This window comes from Symphalangus syndactylus, chromosome 15, assembly GCF_028878055.3.
Source record: "Symphalangus syndactylus isolate Jambi chromosome 15, NHGRI_mSymSyn1-v2.1_pri, whole genome shotgun sequence".
In the NCBI taxonomy this organism is placed as follows: Eukaryota; Metazoa; Chordata; class Mammalia; order Primates; family Hylobatidae; genus Symphalangus; species Symphalangus syndactylus.
The window spans coordinates 102056368-102070789 of NC_072437.2; the positions used below are offsets into that span (position 1 = coordinate 102056368).

General features: G+C 41.7%; 1 protein-coding gene across 3 annotated transcripts in view; it reads right to left on the minus strand.

Annotated features, from left to right (window-relative positions):
* Positions 1-14422, minus strand: part of SMAD9 (SMAD family member 9) — a 75536-nt gene that overhangs the window by 31137 nt on the left and 29977 nt on the right. For 2 of the 3 annotated variants that reach the window (XM_055244536.2, XM_063618931.1), the window contains exon 2: positions 3546-4143. In XM_055244536.2, coding sequence (XP_055100511.1) covers positions 3546-3957 — 412 coding nt within the window. In that variant the 5' untranslated portion in view covers positions 3958-4143. Of the gene's footprint in view, positions 1-3545; positions 4220-14422 lie in introns of those variants that run through there. The other variant, XM_063618932.1, reaches the window with a different exon arrangement.

Genomic DNA, 14422 nt, shown 5'->3' on the forward strand with positions numbered 1-14422 from the left:
GGTATATTCCTAACACTGATAAAATATAATGCCTCCTATCCGTCTGAATGTAGAGACTTCCATTTCTTCATGGCCTGTAGATCTGAGGCACCAAGAGAAAAGAAAGGATACATTTCCCTTTATCATAACAACTATCTTAATAATATATTTTTACCATCTCGGCAAAATCAAAGCCAGTGGATGTTCGCAAAGAAAACTGATGGTTTCATCCTAGTTGTTATTTGACCTGACTGGCTCAGTTGCCTTAAATGTGCACTGATCATATTTTTAAATACTTTCACTCAAAACACAGCTATCCCTAATTACTTAATTCCACTTCCACATCTCACCTGCTGCTTGTAAATATGACAGTGCACCTATAGACACTCACGCCTATCTTATGCCACTTTTAAATACCATGCTATCTTTACATCTCAGTGTTACACAGGGGGAAACAGTGGAAGGAGTTACAGGGCACATGGGGGTGCAAAGCAGAGCTGGAAAAAAAACACTTCTGTCTTTTTTTAAAAAGTCATGTGGTTTTGATATAATATGAATATTTTATATAAAAAAGAAAGTACACTCCTGAAATAACCTCCAGCCGAATGGAGTAAAATCATCATGTACCACAACAACAGTCTTCCACGGCTTCCACCAGAACCGTGCCAGGTAAAGTGTGGTCTGAGGACTGGGGACCCTTCACCAACTGTTGGGTACCAGTCTGTGAAGAAATTAGTGCTTAGAAACTTTTCACAGCAGTTTGACAGAGTTTCTAGTTTATATTTGTTTAAATAATTTTTAAAATTGGGCTTATATTTTCTAAGTCTTTTTAAAATTTCATTTGCCTAGTAATTTGTCTGTACTATAAAAGTATTCATTTGAAGGACTGGAAATTAAAAAAATAAAAACTGATGCCTCACCACACATAACTTGGAAAGCACTGAAGTCAGTTATTGAAGTGGATGTGTGAATGAAAAGAAAATGGGAATGCAGCCTTAAATGTATCTAAAATGGATGGCCAAAAAATGAGATTTCAAAGGCAAAACTTGAGCTTTATGATAAATAGGAACTCAGCAAACTTGTTTAACATTAACATTTTTATTACTCCTAAAATATTTACTTTAAATATGGATAGCTAACTAGATATAAAATCTACTTTTTCCATTAAAAAAACACGAGTAAGAAAAACCTCTGTAACTTAAATATTACCTTAAATTAATATAATCTTTACCCATCTTTCCTTCTGGAAATTCACACCTAAATTATGATAAAATGAAATCTATTTACCACATGTAAAACACTCACACTACCATTCCTAAAAGAATCTTACAGAACATGAAAAACTAAAGGCCAGGTGTGGTGACTCATGCCTGTAATCCCAGCACTTTGGGAGGACGAGGCAGGTGGATCACGAGGTCAAGAGATCAAGACCACCCTGCCCAACATGGTGAAACCCCATCTCTACCAAAAATACAAAAAATAGCTGGACATGGTGGCACGTGCCTGTAGTCCCAGCTACTCAGGAGGCAGAGGCAGGAGAATCGCTTGAACTGGGGAGGCGACAGTTGCAGTGAGCAGAGATTGCGCCACTGCGCTCCGGCCTGGCAACAGAGCAAGACAAAAAAACAAAACACATGAAAAACTAAAATGTCAAATAGTTCTTTAAAATTAGGCTTTTGAATCTTCAAAAGGAAAACCAGGTACATTTTACAAGATATTTCTTACAAGTTGTTAAATTTTACAACTACATTATTCAGGAAGAGAGAAATGATTTATTAATGAACATTTTTCCATTTGGGTATATTTTGGATGCTTAATATAATTCAAATCTTTGAAACACAAAATGGAGTCAAGCCATTTTTGTTATAAGCTTAGACATTATTGAATTTTTTTTTTAAGTAAGCGAAGAGAGTCAAAACAAAGCAGGGAAGAAGGGTGGAAAGCAACTCGCTCCAGGATTTAGGGGAAACGCATCAGATTTGCCAAGCATGTGGAACCTTCTAATACCTTCTCAGCCAGGGCCTCAGTCCCTGAATGGGCTGTGGGAGGCATCCACACACAGGTAGATGTTAAGTTCTGGGAGCTTGAAAGATCACTTAGCTAAGACTGAGGTAGGCTAGGCATGAATCACTTATTGGATACTGTTTTAAGGTTAACTGAACCTGCCTACCTAGACAGGACCATCTCTTCATTGGACATGGGCAATTTCCCTGAGCTAATGTGTCAGCGCTTTGGTTTCCTGGGATGAGGCAGATGGCCAAAGAGAGAAAGCTCTCCTAAAACTGTGTTCTTGTGTGGAATGCCACAGAAACACTCAATCTAAGAGAATCACAGTGAAACCCTGTTATAGCCAGTGTGAAGGAACAAAGATAAACACCAGGCTTCTCCAAGAGGAGGAGGAAATATATACATATTTCTTACACACATATATATAATATACATACACACACACAAACACACACAGGGGTGTGAAGAGTTTTAGAAGGATACTTTCCTATACAGTCATGCACTGTGTAATCATGTTTTGGTTGAGGGACCAACATACAACAGTGGTCCCCTAAGATTATGATACTGTACTTTTGCTGTACCTCTTCTATGTTTAGATCTGTTCACACACATCCAATACCATTGTGGTTAGGATGGCCTACAGTATTCAGTACAGTAGCATATGCTGTGCAGGGTAGTAGCCTAGTAGCAACAGGCTACACCATATAGCCTAAAGGTGTAGCAGGCTCATGGTTTGTGGAAGTACACTCCAGGGTGTTCACACAAGAAAGAAATTACCTACTGATGCATTTCTCAGAATGTATTTCCATCATTAAGTGATACCCGTCTGTACTTAAAACCATTTTTAAAAATAACTGCCTGGAATGATTTCCAGCAACTCTTTCATTGGCTGTTTTCAGATGTAGACATGAAATATCTTCTACTTACCTGAACTTGAACAAGGTAGCAGCAAAAAACCCTGCCTTAGTTCAGTTTAGTACAGTTCAGTTCAGTTGTTTGGACGGGGAGTGGGGGTGGTGATGTTTAATTTTTACAGCTCATCATTATCAAGGCCATTTTAAAACCTTTCAGGACCCTAAGAACTGGTAAAAGATTATGTTGACTTGTCCCAGATACCTCAAAATAAAACTTTTATGGCAGTTTTCTCTCTTTGATTAGCCATCTGCCTCATTTTCAAAATCACACAAAGCTTACCAGCATAATGAAATCAAATGAAAGTATCTTCTTTCTAGATCTTTCTGACTAGTTTATCTTCATTCCTTCACACTGGCTATAACAGGGTTTTACTGCGATTCTCTTTGGATTGAGTGTTCCTGTGGCATTCCAGGCAGGAATATCGTTTTCATGGGAACCTTCTTTCTTTGATTGGACATCTGCCTCCTTCCGGGAAACAAAATTCTGGACGAGTCCCTCAAAACTGAACCTCCCTCTCCTCTCTCTCTCTTAGCTCTCTCTCTTTTGGGAGAGGTCCTTGTCTGCTGGTGCCCCATCATTCTCCATCAATGGGGCATATGACCTTCACTCTGAAAATAAACCTCGACGTCGTAAAGACGACCCACCTGGAGTCTCCACCCGGCGGTAGTGGTAAGGGTTAATGCACACCTCTTTCTGCTTGGAGCCAAATGGGAACTCACAGCACTCCAGCGGCTTCAGCTCGTGGTGGGACTGCAGATCCGGCCAGCGCCACACGCGACAGTAGATCACGTGGGGCAGGCCCTTGCGGTGGGACACCTGCAGCCGCCCGTCCAGGGAGCGGGGAATCGTGACGCATTTGCTGGGCTGCCCCGGGCAGCTGAGAGCCCTCTCCAGCTCATCCATGGCTCCCTTCTTCTTCTTTAACTTCTTCACTAGAGAGTCCACCGCCTTCTCTGCCCACTTTTCCTCTTCATCTCCTTGCTTCCAGCCTAGCAGTCTCTTCACTGCGGGGCTGGTGAAGGAGAAGAGGGAGCTGATAGGGGTGGTGGAGTGCATAAGAGGCCACAGCAGGCTCCGGCGCGTAGGGGAACCGCACAGCCCTTCACGGCAAAGTGGGCGGCGAGTAGCTCTCCAGGGGTGGCATAGGGACCAACCCACCCGTTCTTCTGGGAGCAGCTGGGACCAACTCAAGTTGCGAAGTGTGTTGACTTTCTCCTAAGCCCTTGAACAGGCTGGCCAACTCTGGAAAACACGACAAGACTTCAATTAGCTCAATCAGGGTAACATTCAGAAAAAATTGAAGTTGGATAGAAAGAGGTAATCTACACCTGCAGTCCCAGCTACTCAAGTGGGAGGATGGCTCGAGCCCCAGAGGTCAAGGCTGCACCACTGCACTCCAACCTGAGCAACAGAACCAGGCCCCAAAGTTGGATAGAAGGGAAAAAACATCCTTCAAATGTTTTAATTTGAAAACTGTTGTCTTTGACTCTGCCCTCTCCTGTATTCCCTATATCCAGGTCTCAGGTCATTCTGCCCTCAAAGTCTTTGGAGTTTGTCCCTTTCTCTCCATTTCTGCCGACACCTGAGGTCTGACCCATCATACCACTTCCCTGAAGTAGCATCTCTCTTTCTCTCTTTCAATTCGAATCCACTTACTCCCAAACACAGCTCTTATCATTTTCCCATTTAAGAAATGACAGTGGCTCCTTGGTCTCCCAAGTGTAAACTCCTCTGCCTGGGTTTTTCCAGGGCCTCTATAATCTGCCCTCAACATGAGTATGTTCTTTCTTTCTCATTTTTAGTTTGCACAAGCAATCCATCTTCTTGTAGAAAATAAATACTAATGAAAAGAAAAGAAAAAAAGGATCGTGAATAATCTCACCACTCCTGGACAGCCACTCTTAACATAGTCTTCCAAACTACTTTTCAGGACAGCAGCTCTCAAAGTGTGCCCCAAGGATCCATCCCTGGGAGTCCCTGAGATCCTTTTAAGAGGACTATGAGGTTCCCTCTTTTCCAATTACTTATTTGTGTGAACTAACTTCGCTTCACATACTTCAGCCAAAACAACATAACACAATAGAGTATATAGAGAAACAGATGACAATCTAGGTGCCATTTATTAAGCCAAGTATTAAATAGATTTGCAGTAATATAAAACAGTAATACTCTTCTCAATAACTTTTTTGAAAACAATGTTTTAAATAAAAGTATTTTATGTTAATATAGTTTTTTTAATGAATCAATCAATATTTTTAAATTTCTTAGTTCCAATTTTTAAAATGGTAAAAATTGATAGATACAGCCCACAGAAGCAAGAGTTCTTTGGAGTTCTCAGTAATTTTTAAAAGTGGAAATTTTCAAGACCCAAATGCATGAGAACTGCTTTTCTAGAAATTATATACTATCACACACAAATATATACACAAAAAAGCACAGCTGTCACATTTGTTATTTGGCCTAAAATCAGCTTAATTCTTCTTTGCCCTGTCATCCACAGATGTTCTTTCCCGGTTATTCAGCAGTCTCATTTAAATTTCCTGAGGTAGAACTGTATTTCCTCTTCTGTGAAACAGTTGGCTTAAACAAAACCTCCTCCTTCTTCCAGATTTTAGAAACCAGCTACCTCATTAATGTTTAAAGTGGCTGGCTGGTAACATTTTGGAGTAAGCTGACTCAAGTATTTTGGGATCTTGGAATCAATGTAGCTTATAATCTCCAACAATTGTTTAATATGCATTAAATACAATTTTCTCCTTTGCTTCCCTGGAGGGCAAGCTGTACCTTTCTGAGTCCAATTCTATAAACTTCTTTCGAACAAAGGTGCCTTATAATCCCCTGCTAGGGTGATCATTATCGGGCACCTCAGGTGAGGAGGATGGCAGCATGGTCCCACAATAACGGATGAAATTTAATGAGTATAAAGCAATAATCACATCACTTTATTCCTCATCTGGGCTTTATCTGGCATTGTACAGAGATAAACTATGACAAAAGGGAGAGTTGAGAGCTCCACAGCTGCTCTTTTTCGCTTGGCAGTTTGACTTACACTCAGTTTTATTTGGAAAGGCTGATTTTGTGGCTTAACAATCATGAATTTATAAAGTATATTTAAGTCACTGTGTTCGAGTTCTGTTTACTTAATCTAGTCAGGCTGCCTTAAAGCAATGGCTGAAGAGGGTTAGAAGCTTTAAGGAGAAGTCTCATGATAGAATAACCTGAACCCCAAAAGAGTTGTGAATTCTGCTTAGTTTTACATGGAATTCATTATTAGTAAGTTGTAGTATAGATCTTTAAGCTGAGGTCAGTCGTAGAGAAAAGCTTTTTATAAAAACACTCAGCAGAGTTAAACCAAATACACCTTTTAGAAACTTTTGCTCCATGAAACAAGTAACAGTTCCCTAAACCAGGTTTTGTTTGGTTCTGTGGATGCCTATTTACCAATGGCATGTGAAATCAATTTATTGGAACAAAACAGCTTTTGTACAAACAACAAAACAAAACAGACTTTACTGCAGAGCAGCTGACAAAAAATAATAAGTATAATAATAATCATTTCATTAAAAATTTTCATTCACAGGTATGTGCTCTGTGTGTGTGTGTGTGTGTGTGTGTGTGTGTGTGTGTGGTGTACGTGTCCAGGGTTACAATGGAAAATGTACTTGTTAAGTTGGGTTACAATAAAAAAAGTTTGAAAAGCACTACTCCTAAACCATACATTTTTCTTCAAACTGTCTGAGGTTTACCTTGATGAGTGACCTTCAATGGCCACCACACTTTCTCTGGGGAATTCCCAACTAGTCACGAACCTAGGGTCTGAAACACCTCGGCTCTCTGCAGACCGATCTCACTGACACATTTCAAATCATTACAGTGGTTGGTCTCACGACAGTTCCAAAACTGTGATTTTACTGCTGCAAGATACCGCTCCTGTCCCATTAAACACAGGCCCTTGCATTGAGGGAGGCCCCGAAAAGTTAAATTTAGAACTTCAAGAGTGATAAACACCCAATTCATAACAGTGGCCTCCAGGTAGGCTAGAAATAGAAAAGATCAAAAAGATTTTAATTAGGCTGACTGGTGGGTATACAGATGTTCAAAATATTATTTTCTATGCTTGTTTGTATGCTTGGCATATTTTTAATAGAAAAATTAATTGTAAAAAATGAATCATGCCAGGTGTGGTGGCTTACAGCCTGGGTTCCAGCTACTCAGGAGGCTGAGGTGGGAGGATCACTTGAGCCCCGGGGTTTGACTCTGCAGTGAGCTATGACTGCACCACTACACTACGGCCTGGATGGCAGAGACCCCATTTCCCTGTCTAGGTTGTTTCTATTTATCCAGGCAGTGCACTTCAGGGTTCATAAAGGTTATTCATTCTCATTCCTATAATGTTGTAGCCACTAGCAGAACAAAGGGCCTCCTTGTTTGTCTCCAGGTGGTCATCACCCCGACATTAACAGCGCAAGTTTGTTCAGTTGTGTCAACCTGGCTCCGAACAGCTTTCCATCATCAGAGAACTGAAATGCCCACAGACTCTAAGCTCTAACCTACTGTCATCTCCTGGTAACTCCACGGCCCAGGTTCACCATAACAAAACAGAGCAGCCTCAGAGCATTCACTGAAAAAAAACTAGTTGCAAAAACAGGAGGAGGGGCGATTAATATTTCTCTCAGTTACTACATTTCTAAAAAGTGCAAAGAAGAATGAAACAAACAATAAGTGAGCCCAACCTGAGGGGGCGGAAAGTCTGGAAAGATTCCTGAGAGGATAACTGGGCTGCACTTAAAAGGATTTAAATCACAGTTGAAAATAAATAAATAAACTGGCCAGGCACAGTGGCTCTCGCCTGTAATGCCAACACTTTGGGAGGCTTTGGCGGGCAGATGGCTTGAGCTCAGGAATTTGAGACCAGCCTGGACAACATGGTGAAACACCATCTCTACAAAAAATACAAAAGTTAATTGGGTGTGGTGGTGGGCACATGTAGTCCCAGCTTCTTGAAAGGCTGAGGCAGGAGGATCGCTTGAGCCTGTGAATCGGAAGTTGCAGTGAGTCATGGCTGTGCCACTGCACTCCGGCCTGGGCAACAGAGGGAGACCCTGTCTCCAAAAATAATAAAAATAATAAAAAATAAAAATATAAACTGTGGTGGATTAGGATAATTTTCTAAGATTTTTTGGTGTGGTATAGTCTCACTTGTGTAAGAAAATCGTGTATCCCTGTCACAGATCAACTGTGTGCTCTTAGGCACGTCATGTTGTCTCTCTGCTCTCCACCCCCTCCTCATTTGCAGATCAAGACAAGGCTCAGCCTCCAGGGAAGGGTGTTTCTGGGCGATGGGTCCATGACTCCATGGCTGTTGGCTGGATGCGTCACATGGGATCTCAAGACTTGCTCAGCTGTTTTGATGCTATTGGGACTGCCCGTGGTAGTCCGAACGCGACCTTCACTCATGACACTTCATAGCACAGAGCAGGGCAAAACAACAACAACTCTGACACGGCTATCAAACTGACCCTGTTAATAACAAATATCATCTACCAACACGAACCAATTCCCACTTTGCTCTCCAGCTACTTGTTTCATTTTAGTATTAATTATTGCAAAGGAGTAAGAGTAAAAACATATACTGGGCGTTCCTGTGTTTGAAACCATTGGTCAGTGCGTGATTAGCGTTCATAAGCCCAGATCCCCCACAGAGCCTCCCACTGGCCCTTAGAGCTTTCCTTCTTTGGGCACAGAGAAAAAACACCATGACTGTTCTTTCTTTGGAAAGGACACACTTCACACACTTGCAGCATAAAAACAGTACTTTTTTCTTTTTCTGGCATTGAGTTTTACAATAAACCCCAACTGAGTAAGAAAACAACTTCTCATTTTCGAGTCTTTTAAATAAACAAGCCCACTTAAAAGAAAAGCAGCACTGACCACATGCATACACCATGATTTAAGTGTGCATAATTCCACACTAAAAAACAATTTACCCGGCTGGGTAACAGTTCAGGAGACATAAGCTTTTTTATTTTAAGTTGAGGGTTTTAAATCCAGCTCCCATTAGCAGTTACTGAAGATTATTTCCACTCAGTTGGTCTCCTTGGAAGGTTCAGTTGGTGATTTTAATACTGAAGAAAATACAATTTTAAAAATACCGTTTAAGATGGAGCATTCCTAAGCCCTGGGCACATGGAACCTTTGAGCAATCCTTCACGGGCACTGCTTTTGGGTCAATGTGGCCAAGGCCTCCATCACCTACCAGGCTGCACAATGCGGTCAGCCCAGGGGGTCAGGGAGCACTTGTTTGTTCTGTGAGGGCCTAGTCCAGAAACAATCACCACGATAAAACATCATGATTTCCTTGTTTGTTTTTGTCTTTTAATTTTTCAAACTTATCAATTTTGACCCTCTAATCCACGACCAGCGTTAAGTATACCTTGGTATCTATAAAACCGTTTACTAACCAATTTAGAAAGTGAACACATTTGCTGAAGGAACATTTAACCCCCTCCAAGAAGCGTATTGTTATCTAGACTATTTCTGCAGCACTTTTTGTACACTGGTAATTAATACAGCCATAATAAATGCTTATTTTACTTTATAATAACTTATTTATACTTTACATACAAGTATAAAACTATGTCCAAAAGGACTTCTTTCTAGAAAACAGCTGACTGTTATTATCACCATTGGCACACATATATCATGTCTTATTACCGTACAACTTGAGAAGAAACTGGGCTTAAAACACACACACACACACACACACACATACACACACGTATATTTAATTCAAATTTGTCCTCACTTAAAGTAGCCTGGCATTCCCATATGTCCCAAATGAGTAGCAATCATAAGCTGTATTATAAGATATGAATAATCACTTTATGCATATACCAGTTTAGTACCACGCGGTTGGATACACATAGAAATGGTATCATAATTTCACCTTCTGGAAGGAGACTTTTCTAGCTGTATTCTGAGGTTTCCTAAATATCCATGAGGGGTCAGTTCTAGTTCTCTGGAATACTTTGGCCCACAGCACCAAAGAAGACAACAGAGACACAGTTGTTTGTAATGGGAGCTCTATCTAGGGGGCCGTAGAGAGATTCCAAGGCATCTGTGGACATTTGAATTGTGTGCTCATTTTGGGGGATTGCACAAATACTGAGTTTTTCTACAGTCCATAGGTATTTGTCTTTAAATTCTCAAAAGAGCCTGTGACCCCCAAAAGGTTAAAAAAACAACAACAACACTGAATTAGAAAAAGGGTGAAAAGGAGAAAGAGTGAGAAGGGGACTAAGCTGAAGGGACTGTAGAGAGTAACTGCCTGTTCTCACTATGCGGGTACTGGGAAGAGCCTGCAAGGATTACAGTGCATGGAGATCATGAGAAGAAGGTAGACAGGAGAGAGGCAGATGGCCAGTGCATATTGACTATCTTCATGATAAGTGCCTTAAGTACATTTACTCACCGAATCACGGTCACAGCTGCATGTGCTCATTAACCCCACTTGACATGTGAAGAAACCAAGGTACACAGAGATTAAGTATCTTGCAAAGGTCACACCACTAGTAAGCCAGGATTCAGACCCTGCAGTCTGGCTCCATACATCCTAAGCCACTGCACCATAATCCCGCTCCCAAAGGACATGGGACGAAAGCAACATGGGTGCATCCCCTGACAAGGCGAGACGGACAGCAAAAGACCCCCTGAACCCAAGGCTGGGCCTGAGCTGTACTGAAATGCAGGAGGATGGGAGATGGAGCCCAAATGGCGGAAATGTGAGAGAGAAGCCCTCCAAGATCTCCTCAATCTCCAAAACGCTGTGGCTCTAAAGGGGCAGGAAGCACAACAGAGAGGTTGGCTCTGTCTCCTAAAGGAAAGGACAAACGCGAGCTGAGCTGCATGTCAGCCTCCATTCACTCATTCACATATCTCAGCAATGGCCCTGATATGAATGCCTATCATGTGCCAGGCCCTGCCCAGTGGGGAGCAAAGCAGACATGGCTCTTGCCCCTACAGGGCTTAGAAACTGTCTGGATATGAAACACGTAAATATTAACAAGCCATGAAATCTTATGCAGGAACAAACATGATTGTGGGGCCAGGGACCTGCTTGGACTTCCTGGTGAAGACCCCTTGAAGAGGTGACAATGAGATCAAGAGGACGAGAAAGTGCGGCCACTACAAGGGCTGCAGAGTGAGACCTCCAGAGAAAAATGCCAAGAGGGTAGCACAGGGGTGGAGAGAATTCCATGCATTTGGGTAACTGGAGGAAAAACTGTGGCCAAGGAAGAGTGGGCAAGGGTGTGAGTGGCTGGAAGTGAGGCAAAAATGGAAGACACGAGTGTCCTGCTGGAGCTGGAAAGTAGCATATGGAAAATGGGTTTTATCTAAAGTCCAAAGGGGAGCCTTTGAATGGGTTTTCTTTTTTTTTTTTTTTTTTTTTTTTTTGTAGAGACGAGGTCCAGGCTGGTCTTGAACTCCTGGACTCAAGTGATCCTCCTGCCTCAGCCTCTCAAAGTGCTGGGATTATAGGCATGAGCCACCATGTCCAGTTTGAATGAGTCTGAAAAGCAAAGAACTTAAATGATCTGACTTGATCTTTTTTATTTTTTTTTGAGATGGAGTCTTCCTCTGTCTCCCACACTGGAGTGCAGCGGCGTGATCTCAGCTCATTGCAACCTCCACCTCCTGGGTTCAGGTGATGCTCCTGCCTCAGTGTCCTGAGTAGCTGGAATTACAGGTGTACACCACCACACCCAGATAATTTTTGTATTTTTAGTAGAGATAGGGTTTCGTCATGTTAGCTAGGCTGGTCTCGAACTCCTGACCTCAGGTGGTCCGCTCGCTTCGGCCTCCCAAAGTGCTGGGATTATAGGTGTGAACCATTGCGGCTCGCCGACTTGATCATTTTTAAGTGATCATCCTAGCTGCTTATATGGAGAATAGATCAGATGGCGGAGTAAGTAGAAAACAATGTAGAAGGACAGGTGAGAGAGCTGGGAGACCCGGCAGAGGTGGCAGTTACTAGGAAGGTGAGGTCAGCGTGTTGTGTTTTGTTTAAAGATGAGGCTTCTAGAGAGAATCTTACTCATTTTACTGATTATGCATACAAAGGGGAGATGCATGTGGCAAAAGATGGAAGTGGGACAACAGAAGGGAAGAGGAGTAAACGGGAGCAGATACAGGCAGGTTTGTCTATCTGGTCACAGGATGATGAGGGTGTTCCCTCTAAAAACTCCAAGGCTGCAGAGAAGTTAGTGAGACAGGCAGCAGGAGGGGTGACAGATTTGAGGAGCAAGGAAAAGGTGGGAAGTAGCCACAGTGTGGGGAAGCAGAAGTGTGTTCTGCATAGAAAACAAAAGTCAAACTCCAGCAGGGGCCCGTCAGCCAGAAGGGCTGACAACAAAGCCACCGCAAGGGTCCCACTCTGAGGAGTTTCAGAAAAGAGCTCCACTCTCAGAATAAATGAGCACTGCTGTTTCAGGGTGTTCAGCCTGCAACCAGAGTTGGTTACGGTTATGGTTTGGCTCTGTGTCCCCACCCAAATCTCATCTTGAACTGTAGTCCCCACTTGTGGAGGGAGGGATCTGGTGGGAGGTGATTGGATCATGGGAGAAGATTCCCCTCTTGCTGTTCTCGTGATAATGAGTGAGTTCTCATGAGATCTGGTTGTTGGTAAGTGTCTGGCACTTCCCCCTTCTCTCTCTTTCCCTCCTGCCACCATGTAACATGTGCCTTGCTTCCCTTTCACCTTCTGCAATGATTGTAAATTTCCCAAGGCTCCCCAGCTATGTGAAACTGGAAGTCAATTAAACCTCTTTTGTTTATAAAGTACCCAGTCTCAGGCTGTTTCTTTATAGCAGTGTGAGAATGGACTAATACAGCTTACTGCTGGACTCTTTTCACCTTTATGATACAGAAGGTGACCAGAGCTGGATAAAGAGGCAGAAGAGCCAGGCAAGTATTTGGGCACTTATGTATAACAGATGCAAAAATATCACTGCAATCAACTCCCAAATCATACATTGATCACATGATGATGAAAGTAGGCGGTGCTCTCAAGTGGGAAAAAAACAACACTCCTAAATATGTTTTGTGATGTGCGTGACACTTGGCACCTGGAAGTGAGGAAGTGGGGAGACATTCTGAAATGGGAATACAGAGTGTTTGTGTGCTTTACTGAAGGATGTGATTAACTTGATCGTCCTTTGAACCCTTTTAATATAATAGCTTAGAGAGGAAGGGAAAACACTTCCATGTGCCTGAGAGGACGCACATGAAACTGACCACATGTGTTGCCTTTGGAAAGGGAACGTGGCCACAGGAGAAGAAGGGTGGAAGACATTTCAGTTTGCATTTTGTATCAACTGAAAAATGCCTCCCAAGTCAGAAAAATTACAATAGAAAATTGAGGACGGCAGAAAAGTGGGGAATAGGTTGCCCACTGTCTTTCCAAACCACTGCTTCTGCTTCAGAAGAAAAATCATAATTAAATTTATTCCTGAATAAACGTTTTATTAGCAAAGATTCATTTTTCCCACCCTTCCTCAAAATGCTTTGAAGCAGTATAATATGATTAGTGTCTCTGGGGTGCCCACATATTCTGGTCCAGCTCTTGTTAAGGCCACAGGAACACTGGGCTTCCTGTATTCATCAGAAAGTTGTGTGCTACTTACTTTAAAATGTGGCTCCATGTTTCCTTCATGCTCAAGATAAGTCTTGCACTTTCCAGTTAGACAGCAGGCAGTGACCACCTTACTAACAGGGACAATCCATTCATCACGAGCTCCTACTTGTCCTAAAACTCTAATTAAATTGCCAGAACTCAGCAGAAAAACGAGAAAACAGAAGCAAAATGGGCCTTTAACTCATAGAACAAAGCGGCCCATGTTACTTAAAGACAATTCTTAATATAGATCTCCCTCTAACAGGCTTTTTTATTTTTATTAGAGTGCTTTGATTGAAATTTTATGTATGCACAAAATTATATCATTATATTACTGACAATGAAATCATTTCTTCCTTCCCTACTCTATTTGTAACTCTTAATGTGTTTATAAAACATCCCACATTCTCAAGGAGAACAGCATCAAGGCCAACTATTTTAGCATGAATGATTTATCAATCACAAAATGTAGATCCTTAGAAATCTATTTTTATTGAATTGTTTATCATCTGGTAAATAATGATTGCCCTTAAAAAGAACCAAACCTCTTATACTTTGGCAACCTCAAAAGGAATACCCCAGATCTTATGCAACATCATAAGGTGTCCTTACTCCAGCAATTCTGACCCATCAAAATCTAAGTTTATCAAAAATATAAACTTAGGAAAGATTATTTGTCTCATGAAATAAGTCATAATACATGTAAAAATATGATTCAATTTACAAAAATCTGATTCACAGACAGCTTTTTCAGGAATAAATATCCTTTTATTCAATAAACATTTACACCAAGCTCTTGCTGTGTAACTGCTAATTTTACTTCGAAAGGAATATCTAATTTTTTTCTTT